Genomic DNA, 12,581 nt, shown 5'->3' on the forward strand with positions numbered 1-12,581 from the left:
TACAGATCAACTTATGGCATGAAGACCACCAAGAAAGAGACTTGAAACAAGTCATTTCCCAGCCATGAGAATCCACAAATAAGTCGATAAAACCACAAATGTGACAAGAGCAACAGCAAGCAACAAAGGTACTAAGGTCTCTGTCTCAATAATGAAATGGGTATTCCTGCTGTTCATAAAAATAGAATCACTGAAAGCAATACCTATTGATTTCTCCATAATCATATTATTTAAATGGATTCTGGGAATCTGACATCCTCCTGCAATAGACATTATTCAAAGCATTAGTAAAGATGGATCTTATTTGAAAATGACAGTTTTGAGACAGAGCCTTTAACAATGACTTGTTTCTTGATTTTCTCATAAAGTTACTTAAGGACCATCTACATTAACTGTCAAGCAATAGATCATAAAGAAGGCAACAAGTCAGCACCATACACAGTCATCATAGAGGTTACTCTAATCACAGAGTGTGATATGACTGTTTTCTTTATAACATAATCATGATTACAAAGTGCAGAGCATGAATTATTTCTCTGATCACAATGGGATCCAAACATGGATTCTTTGGTACATTGTCCAGTGTACTAATTATTGTACTTGATCCCCTTTTGTAGTCAGTACTACACCGTTGGCTATCGTCAAATGCATGGCCATCAGACAGACCGTGGTTTGCTATGGCATCAGAAATTTTAATGACAAATAATGTACTCATTTTCTGTATAATCCATAAAAATAACAGTTGAGTAGTGGATTGAAATAAAAACTGGAAAATTAAAACAAATAAATTAAAAAACAGATACTGGTTTCAGTAACTGATCCTTCTTTCACCTAATGTTCACTCTGATACTGGATTTAGTAACTGATCCTTCTGTCACATAATGTTAACCCTGATACTGGCTTCAGTAACTGATCCTTCCTTCACCTAATGTTAACCCTGATACTTGCTTCAGTAACTGATCCTTCTGTCACCTAATGTTAACCCTGATACTGGATATAGTAACTGATCCTTATGTCACCTAATGTTAACCCTGATACTGGCTTCAGTAACTGATCCTTATGTCACCTAATGTTAACCCTGATACTGGCTTCAGTAACTGATCCTTCTGTCACCTAATGTTAACCCTGATACTGGCTTCAGTAACTGATCCTTCCTTCACCTAATGTTAACCCTGATACTGGCTTCAGTAACTGATCCTTCTGTCACCTAATGTTAACCCTGATACTGGATATAGTAACTGATCCTTATGTCACCTAATGTTAACTCTGATACGGGATTTAGTAACTGATCCTTTTTTCACCTAATGTTAACCCTGATACTGGCTTCAGTAACTGATCCTTCTGTCACATAATGTTAACCCTGATACTGGCTTCAGTAACTGATCCTTCTGTCACCTAATGTTAACCCTGATACTGGATATAGTAACTGATCCTTATGTCACCTAATGTTAACCCTGATACTGGATATAGTAACTGATCCTTATGTCACCTAATGTTAACCCTGATACTGGCTTCAGTAACTGATCCTTATGTCACCTAATGTTAACCCTGATACTGGCTTCAGTAACTGATCCTTCTGTCACCTAATGTTAACCCTGATACTGGCTTCAGTAACTGATCCTTCCTTCACCTAATGTTAACCCTGATACTGGATTTAGTAATTGATCCTTCTGTCACCTAATGTTAACCCTGATACTGGTTTAGTAGCTGATCCTTCTTTCACCTAATGTTAACCCTGATACTGGATTTAGTAACTGATCCTTCTTTCACCTAATGTTAACCCTGATACTGGATTTAGTAACTGATCCTTCTTTCACCTAACGTTAACTCTGATACTGGATTTAGTAACTGATCCTTCTTTCACCTACTGTTAACCCTGATATTGGTTTTAGTAACTGATCCTTCTTTCACCTAATGTTAACTGTGATACTGGTTTTAGTAACTGATCCTTCTTTCACCTAATGTTAACCCTGATACTGGCTTCAGTAACTAATCTTTCTGTCACCTAATGTTAACCCTGATACTGGATATAGTAACTGATCCTTATGTCACCTAATGTTAACCCTGATACTGGCTTCAGTAACTGATCCTTCTGTCACCTAATTTTAACCCTGATACTGGCTTCAGTAACTGATCTTTCCTTCACCTAATGTTAACCCTGATACTGGCTTCAGTAACTGATCCTTCTGTCACCTAATGTTAACCCTGATACTGGATATAGTAACTGATCCTTATGTCACCTAATGTTAACCCTGATACTGGATTTAGTAATTGATCCTTCTGTCACCTAATGTTAACCCTGATACTGGATTTAGTAGCTGATCCTTCTTTCACCTAATGTTAACCCTGATACTGGATTTAGTAACTGATCCTTCTTTCACCTAACGTTAACTCTGATACTGGATTTAGTAACTGATCCTTCTTTCACCTACTGTTAACCCTGATATTGGTTTTAGTAACTGATCCTTCTTTCACCTAATGTTAACTGTGATACTGGTTTTAGTAACTGATCCTTCTTTCATCTAATGTTAACCCTGATACTCGATTTAGTAACTGATCCTTCCTTCACCTAATATTAACTCTGATACTGGATTTAGTAACTGATCCTTCTTTCACCTAATGTTAACTCTGATACTGGATTTAGTAACTGATCCTTCTGTCACCTAATGTTAACCCTGATACTCGATTTAGTAACTAATCCTTCCTTCACCTAATATTAACTCTGATACTGGATTTAGTAACTGATCCTTCTTTCACCTAATGTTAACTCTGATACTGAATTTAGTAACTGATCCTTCTTTCACCTAATGTTAACTCTGATACTGAATTTAGTAACTGATCCTTCTTTCACCTAATGTTAACTCTGATACTGAATTTAGTAACTGATCCTTTTATCACCTAATGTTAACCCTGATACTGGATTTAGTAACTGATCCTTCCTTCACCTAATATTAATTCTGATACTGGATTTAGTAACTGATCCTTCTTTCACCTAATGTTAACCCTGATACTGGATTTAGTAACTGATCCTTCCTTCACCTAATGTTAACTGTGATACTGGTTTTAGTAACTGATCCTTCTTTCACCTAATGTTAACCCTGATACTGGATTTAGTAATTGATCCTTCTGTCACCTAATGTTAACCCTGATACTGGTTTAGTAGCTGATCCTTCTTTCACCTAATGTTCACTCTGATACTTGCTTTAGTAACTGATCCTTCTTTCACCTAACATTAACTCTGATACTGGTTTTAGTAACTTTTCTTTCTGTCACCTGACATTAACTCTGATACTTGCTTTAGTAACTGATCTTTCTGTCACCTGACATTAACTCTGATACTTGCTTTAGTAACTGATCTTTCTGTCACTTAACATTAACTCTGATATTGGGTTTAGTAACTTTTCTCTCTGTAACCTGATCTTAACTCTGGTACTTGCTTTAGTAACTGATCTTTCTATCACCTAACATTAACTCTGATATTGGGTTTAGTAACTTTTCTTTCTGTCACCTGACATTAACTCTGATACTTGCTTTAGTAACTGATTCTTCTTTCACCTAATGTTAACCCTGATACTGGCTTCAGTAACTGATCCTTCTGTCACCTAATGTTAACCCCGATACTGGCTTCAGTAACTGATCCTTCTGTCACCTGACATTAACTCTGATACTTGCTTTAGTAACTTTTCTTTCTGTCACCTGACATTAACTCTGATATTTGCTTTAGTAACTGATTCTTCTGTCACCTGACATTAACTCTGATATTTGCTTTAGTAACTGATTCTTCTTTCACCTAATGTTAACTCTGATACTGGGTTTAGTAACTGATCTTTCTGTCACATGACATTAACTCTGATACTGGGTTTAGTAACTTATCTTTCAGTCACCTAATGTTAACTCTGATACTGGTTTTAGTTACTGATCGTTCTTTCACGTAATGTTAACTTGTTAATTTGTTACAACTGGTTTGATATTTATTTTGGTAATAAATCAAGAGAGAAGATTCCTAAGACTTTACAACTTAGTAAAGATCAGTTTAACACTAGGACATTCTCTATATTGACAACCATGTATACTATGGTTGGGGTATCTTGCATGCTTAAAGATTATAAAATGAAAACTTCAGACCTTAATAGTAATTATCTGAAAATTCAACATTTTCAGTGAATATTCATTGATATGAGCTTTATGTTTATAACATACTTCACAGAGATCAAATTTACTAGCTAAACAGTATTAATTCAGGTTATCTTTCTTGTTTTAATTACTGTTTATTTTTTATGAACTTCAGTGATACCTTAATACTTTTAACGTCTTTACATACATATTGAAGAAGTACCATCAACATATTTTAGACATGAAATTCATTTCTTACTTTATATTCATGAAATTTGATTGTTCTTGTTTTAGGCTGAAACTTTGATTTAGATTTTTTTCGACTTCTACTGGTGCTAACACTGTCTTTGTTCTGGCCATGGCATGGTGAAGCTGTCACAGAGTTAGTTGTTGGTGAACATGGGGTAGAAACAGCACATAGGGACAATGGAGAACTCCCAGGAGAAGATAAAGATGTAGTTTTATTAGAGTTTGGAGACTCCAAAATCGGAGATGTCTCACCTGTGTCCAGCGATGGAAAGCTGTTGAATTGGTATTATATTAATACACTATTTAATAATTAATATTTACTAGAAAGGTAGAAGTACAATCAAAATTTATTGAAGATAAATATAAAAGATTACATTCCAGGTAACCATATACATGAAAAATAATTTTAAAATAACTTAACTAACATTTCATACATTGTGAACTGTCTTCATTCTGTAACTTAACTAAAATTCAAGACTGTATGGTAAAATTAAATAAAAGTCAACATTCACAGTCCTGGTTGCAGTCCTACTGCATTTACTGATAAATAAAAAAAAAAATTACCTTGTTAGCATTAGAAACTTGTGATTCACAATGAAAACAAATTCTTTATTACAACTGGTTGAAACTGTTCTTTTTAACAAAATTAGATTTATACCTGAGTATATAAAAAATAAAGAAGAATTACATTTAATGATTTGATATTTTTGGTGCTTAAAGAGTAAATCAAATGTTGAAATGCAAGTCATGGTAAAACATGATTCTGTTAAAGGGTAAATCAAATGTTGAAATGCAAGTCATGGTAAAACATGATTCTGTTACTTTTCAAATGACAATAACAACATTTTATCCTGCTGAAACATTATCACAAGAAACATTTAATACAAACAAATTATGATTTATTTATATTTTTTTAGAAATACCTTCACCTAAATATTACTTTTTTTTATATATAGCTCAGAAAAATAACATTTAAAAAATGTAAATAACTGGTAAATTAAATCAAAACATATTAATACATCAGAGAATGAATGTTTCATCAGAGAATGAAATGCTTTGAAATTGTTTATTTTTTTAGCTCAGGGTTTAATGAAATCCATCATCAAACCTGTTGTGCAACTGTCCACTTGTCTCTTGAGGAGATGATGGGGTTTCATCACTACTACTATCTTCCTCATTCTTAAATTGAGGGGAGTTATTCTGGATTGTCTTTCCCTCACAAGTCTTTCTGAAGGTTATTTGTCCCTCTAGAAAAATAAAACACTTGCTAAAAATTGAAATATAAATAACAAATTGCTGTATCTATGTAAGTAATTTGTGCACAACAAGTTGTTCAAATGATTAGAAGATATATCTAACTATCAGAATAGAACAACTGTATACAGAAGGAGTTTGAAGATAAAAAAAATAACAATAAACAGAGTACTGTGGTCTTACTATATGAATAAATCATACTATAAGAATTATCAAAGGTCTAACTGGTTTGTTGAAAACACTTTAAAAATATACAATAAACCAGAGCAATACCATTATTACATGAATAAATCATACTATAAGAATTATCAAAGGACTAACTTTTTTGTTGGAAACACTTTGAAAATATCCAATAAACCAGAGCAATACCATTATTACATGAATAAACATACTATAAGAATTATCAAAGGATGAACTGGTTTGTTGGAAACAAAATATATATATACTCTTTAAAACAAGAAACGCAAAAGGGATATTTTTGTTATTTTAAAGAGAAATATATGTAATAACGTTACAAGCTCAGAGTATGTGATGTTACATGTGTTAAGGCACTGATTGTCAGACCAAAATGACAATAAAAGTTGTGCACTTTGAAAACGGAGAAAAACATCGGATTTTTCGCCAAAACGCATGCGTGTCCAATAAATTTGTTTGAGAGATCTGTATGATCTGCAAGTGCAACATGTGCAAAATCCCTATAAAAGTGACAGGTTCTCGGTTTCCATAGCTCAGTGTTAAGCCACCAACACGCAATACAGTTACGCCAAGACTGACTGAAACACAACGCAACAATGCCATTGGTCGCTTGGAAGCAGGCGAATCTCGATCAGATGTTGCCAGAGCTGTGAATGTCCACCCAAGCACCATCACAAGGCTATGGAATTGTCACCAACAACATGGATCAACTTGTGACCATCCACGATCTGGCAGACCTCGTGTGACCACGCCCGCACAAGATCGCTACATCGGATTACGTCACCTTCAGGGTAGGACCACCACTGCGATGTCTACTGCCTCAACCATACCAGGGCTGCATAGGATTTCCGATCAGACCGTACACAACTGTCTACGAGATGCAGGAATCCGACCTCGACGTCCAGTCAGAGGCATCATCCTCACCCAGCAACATTGTCGAGCACGGCTGCAGTGGACTCAGGCACATCTGGTATGGCCTCATCGACGATGGAGGCATGTTTGGTTCGGTAATGAATCACGTTTTATGCTTCATAGGCAGGATGGAAGGACCCGTGTTTACCGTCGCCGAGGTGAACGTTTTGCAGCAAACTGTGTGCAGGATGTTGACAGATATGGTGGTGGCAGCGTCATGATGTGGGCTGCCATCGCCTACAATGCCAGAACAGACCTTTTGCACATTCGAGGGAATCTTACGGCTCAACGATACGTCAACGAGATTCTTAGGCCCCATGTGCAACCCATCATGGTGAACGTCAACGAAGTTTTTCAACCTGACAACGCCCGTCCTCACACAGCCCGACTCACCACTGTCTTCTTGAGACACCACAACATCAACGTTCTTTGCTGGCCCTCCAGTTCACCAGATTTAAACCTCATCGAACATCTTTGGGACGAGTTGGACCGACGTCTGCGACAGCGACAACCTCAACCGCAGACTCTACCTCAGCTTGCAGCATCTTTGCAGGCTGAGTGGACAGCCATTCCACAGGATGTGAATTGTCATCTCATCACTTCCATGGGCAGGAGATGCCAAGCAGTTATTGATGCTCACGGGGGGCATACTCGTTATTGACGTTGAGTGACGTTAAACTTCAACTAGTGAGCGTGGACTTCGCCTTTGCAGACTTTGGATATTCAGCAGTGAATGTGCAAAGTTTCACACATGTCATACAGTACTACCCGGAATAAACTTGTTAACAATTTGTCTCATATTTTACCTTTTGCATTTCTTTTTTTGAAGATTATATATTTAGCTTGCAGCATATTACTTGCTTAAAATTAAATTTGAATGAAATTCCAGGACTTGAACCTAAGACCTCTGGCTGACAGATATATAACTCTTACTGAGCCATCCAAGAATAGAAACCATCTGTTTATGTTGAAACTTGGTACACATTTTAGTTCAAAATTCATAGACAATCAGAAACTGAAACATTTCTCTTTGCTCTGGGAAATGTTCAGATAAAAAAAAACACACAAGTTTTCCTTAACACTGATTACTTTCTTATTGATTAGGGTGTTTGATGTCTATGTAATTAGTGTTAATGTTTCCATTCTGAAGAGCTATGAGAAAGAGGGAAGAAATATAACTTAAGAACATCAAATTAAACTTGTGCTAGGATTCAGAATGGTAGCTGGGGATAGAAAAAGCACTGACATGTTATTAAGTTTAGTGTATTTATAATAAAATGAGAAGGCTGGTTAAAGTATCTGGTATCTCAGTGTTTATATCAGTTGGGAATACAGAGTGATAAGCAAAGCTCTGTTGTAACTACTTGGTTTTGCCAACTCTGAAGTTCATGAATTAGTGTTACAAGTTATCATACTGCCATATGCTAGTAGAAGTCTGATATAGGTTTTTAGAAGGAGCATGAGTGGTACAAGTTTCCGTTATCTTACTGCCACATGCTAGTAGAAGTCTGATATAGGTTTTTAGAAGGAGCATGACTGGTACAAGCTTCCTTTATCATACTGCCACATGCTAGTAGAAGCCTGATATAGGTTTTTAGAAGGAGCATGACTGGTACAAGCTTCCGTTATCATACTGCCACATGCTAGTAGAAGTCTGATATAGGTTTTTCGAAGGAGCATGACTGGTACAAGCTTCCGTTATCATACTGCCACATGCTAGTAGAAGTCTGATATAGGTTTTAGAAGGAGCATGACTGGTACAAGCTTCCGTTATCATACTGCCACATGCTAGTAGAAGTCTGATATAGGTTTTAGAAGGAGCATGACTGGTACAAGCTTCCGTTATCATACCGCCACATGCTAGTAGAAGTCTGATATAGGTTTTTAGAAGGAGCATGACTGGTACAAGCTTCCGTTATCATACTGCCACATGCTAGTAGAAGTCTGATATAGGTTTTTAGAAGGAGCATGACTGGTACAAGCTTCCGTTATCATACTGCCACATGCTAGTAGAAGTCTGATATAGGTTTTTAGAAGGAGCATGACTGGTACAAGCTTCCGTTATCATACTGCCACATGCTAGTAGAAGTCTGATATAGGTTTTAGAAGGAGCATGACTGGTACAAGCTTCCGTTATCATACTGCCACATGCTAGTAGAAGTCTGATATAGGTTTTAGAAGGAGCATGACTGGTACAAGCTTCCGTTATCATACTGCCACATGCTAGTAGAAGTCTGATATAGGTTTTAGAAGGAGCATGACTGGTACAAGCTTCCGTTATCATACTGCCACATGCTAGTAGAAGTCTGATATAGGTTTTAGAAGGAGCATGACTGGTACAAGCTTCGTTATCATACTGCCACATGCTAGTAGAAGTCTGATATAGGTTTTAGAAGGAGCATGACTGGTACAAGCTTCCGTTATCATACTGCCACATGCTAGTAGAAGTCTGATATAGGTTTTAGAAGGAGCATGACTGGTACAAGCTTCCGTTATCATACCGCCACATGCTAGTAGAAGTCTGATATAGGTTTTAGAAGGAGCATGACTGGTACAAGCTTCCGTTATCATACTGCCACATGCTAGTAGAAGTCAGATATAGGTTTTAGAAGGAGCATGACTGGTACAAGCTTCCGTTATCATACTGCCACATGCTAGTAGAAGTCTGATATAGGTTTTAGAAGGAGCATGACTGGTACAAGCTTCCGTTATCATACTGCCACATGCTAGTAGAAGTCTGATATAGGTTTTAGAAGGAGCATGACTGGTACAAGCTTCCGCTATCATACTGCCACATGCTAGTAGAAGTCTGATATAGGTTTTAGAAGGAGCATGACTGGTACAAGCTTCCGCTATCATACCGCCACATGCTAGTAGAAGTCTGATATAGGTTTTAGAAGGAGCATGACTGGTACAAGCTTCCGCTATCATACCGCCACATGCTAGTAGAAGTCTGATATAGGTTTTAGAAGGAGCATGACTGGTACAAGCTTCCGCTATCATACTGCCACATGCTAGTAGAAGTCTGATATAGGTTTTAGAAGGAGCATGACTGGTACAAGCTTCGTTATCATACTGCCACATGCTAGTAGAAGTCTGATATAGGTTTTAGAAGGAGCATGACTGGTACAAGCTTCCGTTATCATACTGCCACATGCTAGTAGAAGTCTGATATAGGTTTTAGAAGGAGCATGACTGGTACAAGCTTCCGTTATCATACTGCCACATGCTAGTAGAAGTCTGATATAGGTTTTAGAAGGAGCATGACTGGTACAAGCTTCCGCTAACATACCGCCACATGCTAGTAGAAGTCTGATATAGGTTTTAGAAGGAGCATGACTGGTACAAGCTTCCGTTATCATACCGCCACATGCTAGTAGAAGTCTGATATAGGTTTTAGAAGGAGCATGACTGGTACAAGCTTCCGTTATCATACTGCCACATGCTAGTAGAAGTCTGATATAGGTTTTAGAAGGAGCATGACTGGTACAAGCTTCCGTTATCATACTGCCACATGCTAGTAGAAGTCTGATATAGGTTTTAGAAGGAGCATGACTGGTACAAGCTTCCGTTATCATACTGCCACATGCTAGTAGAAGTCTGATATAGGTTTTAGAAGGAGCATGACTGGTACAAGCTTCCGTTATCATACTGCCACATGCTAGTAGAAGTCTGATATAGGTTTTAGAAGGAGCATGACTGGTACAAGCTTCCGCTATCATACTGCCATATGCTAGTAGAAGTCTGATATAGGTTTTTAGAAGGAGCATGACTGGTACAAGCTTCCGTTATCATACTGCCATATGCTAGTAGAAGTCTGATATAGGTTTTTAGAAGGAGCATGACTGGTACAAGCTTCCGTTATCATACTGCCATATGCTAGTAGAAGTCTGATATAGGTTTTTAGAAGGAGCATGACTGGTACAAGCTTCCGTTATCATACTGCCATATGCTAGTAGAAGTCTGATATAGGTTTTTAGAAGGAGCATGACTGGTACAAGCTTCCGTTATCATACTGCCATATGCTAGTAGAAGTCTGATATAGGTTTTTAGAAGGAGCATGACTGGTACAAGCTTCCGTTATCATACTGCCATATGCTTGTAGAAGTCTGATATAGGTTTTTAGAAGAAGCATGACTGGTACAAGCTTCTTACTGTGAGTATGAATACAGGATACACTATGACAGGTAAAATGATCAAATCCTATCAAGTCCATGCACAATATTATATTCATTTTTAAATTGTATTATTCAGAAATAGAACACTGGTCCTGAGTTCTAGTTGTGGTCTTGGAGTCACTTTTCAATTAAAATTTAATGTTAAATATTATCTTTATTTGACATATACTTTGAACAAACAACATACAGTCTATTTAAGTGTTTAGTAATAACACATTCCATCTCTATCTTTTCAAGTAACATACAGTCTATTTAAGTATTTAATAATAACACATTCCATCTCTATCTTTTCAAGTAACATACAGTCTATTTAAGTATTTAAAAATAACACATTCCATCTCCATCTTTTCAAGTAACATACAGTCTATTTAACTGTTTAATAATAACACATTCCATCTCCATCTTTTCAAATAACATAGTCTATTTAACTGTTTAATAATAACACATTCCATCTCCATCTTTTCAAGTTACATACAGTCTATTTAACTGTTTAATAATAACACATTCCATCTCTATATTTTCAAGTAACATACAGTCTATTTAACTGTTTAATAATAACACATTCTATCTCTATCTTTTCAAGTAACATACAGTCTATTTAACTGTTTAGTAATAACACATTCTATCTCTATCTTTTCAAGTTGCATACAGTCTATTTAACTGTTTAATAATAACACAATCCATCTCCATCTTTTCAAATAACATACAGTCTATTTAAGTGTCTATTATTAATAACACATTCTCTCTCTATCTTTTCAAATAACATACAGTCTATTCAAGTGTTTAGTAATAACACATTCCATCTCCATCTTTTCAAATAACATACAGTCTATTTAACTGTTTAGTAATAACACATTCTATCTCCATCTTTTCAAATGACATACACTCTATTTAACTGTTTAATAATAACACATTCCATCTCTATCTTTTCAAGTAACATACAGTCTATTTAAGTGTCTATTAATAATAACACATTCTATCTCCATCTTTTCAAATAACATACAGTCTATTTAAGTGTTTAGTAATAACACATTCTACCTCCATCTTTTCAAATAACATACAGTCTCTTTAACTGTTTAATAATAACACATTCCATCTTTTAACGTTTCAAGTGTGGTTCTTTTTCTTAACTTTTTATATTATACACAAAATTTAATCTTCAGAAAACTATAATCTTTGAAAATATATTTACAAAATCTATCTTTCATATGTGACTTAATCCCACTGAAGGCAAGAAAGTACTGTGGAAGCACTTTCAAACCAAGACAGAATCTGCCAAGCAGGAAAGAAGTATAATAATTGTTCATATTATTATTTTAAGTCATATATCAAGACTTAACACTTTATGTCAAACTTAACTTCACAAAATCCTACCTTTTATGGCTTGTGTCAGTCTCTCATCAGCATGCAGAATATTTCCTTTAATGAGCTCCAGAGGTCCAGGTCGACGTGAAATGCGGTTATTCAGGTTGTCAGCAAGTCGAGCTTTCTTCAGCTGTTTCTGCTTCTCTTGAAGACTGGGATCAATTGTTATACCTAGTATATATATATTACCAGAAAACAATAAAGATGTTTTCATGTACACTGTCATAAAACAATACAAATCTCGTGTTCTAATTACATGAAGATGGAAGAAGTGTTACTTAACAGCAATGTACACAACACTGGTATTCTTATATA

General features: G+C 36.0%; 1 protein-coding gene across 5 annotated transcripts in view; it reads right to left on the minus strand.

The window, feature by feature from the left end:
* LOC143224718 (uncharacterized) overlaps positions 1 to 12,581 on the minus strand; it is a 90,298-nt gene that overhangs the window by 18,962 nt on the left and 58,755 nt on the right. For all 5 annotated transcript variants that reach the window (XM_076452954.1, XM_076452951.1, XM_076452952.1 and 2 more), the window contains 3 exons: positions 12,276 to 12,437; positions 5,471 to 5,609; positions 4,373 to 4,634 (listed from right to left, as the gene is read on the minus strand). In XM_076452954.1, the coding sequence (XP_076309069.1) occupies positions 4,373 to 4,634; positions 5,471 to 5,609; positions 12,276 to 12,437 (563 nt within the window). The remainder of the gene's footprint in view (positions 1 to 4,372; positions 4,635 to 5,470; positions 5,610 to 12,275; positions 12,438 to 12,581) is intronic.

This window comes from Tachypleus tridentatus, chromosome 9, assembly GCF_004210375.1.
Source record: "Tachypleus tridentatus isolate NWPU-2018 chromosome 9, ASM421037v1, whole genome shotgun sequence".
NCBI lineage: Eukaryota > Metazoa > Arthropoda > Merostomata > Xiphosura > Limulidae > Tachypleus > Tachypleus tridentatus.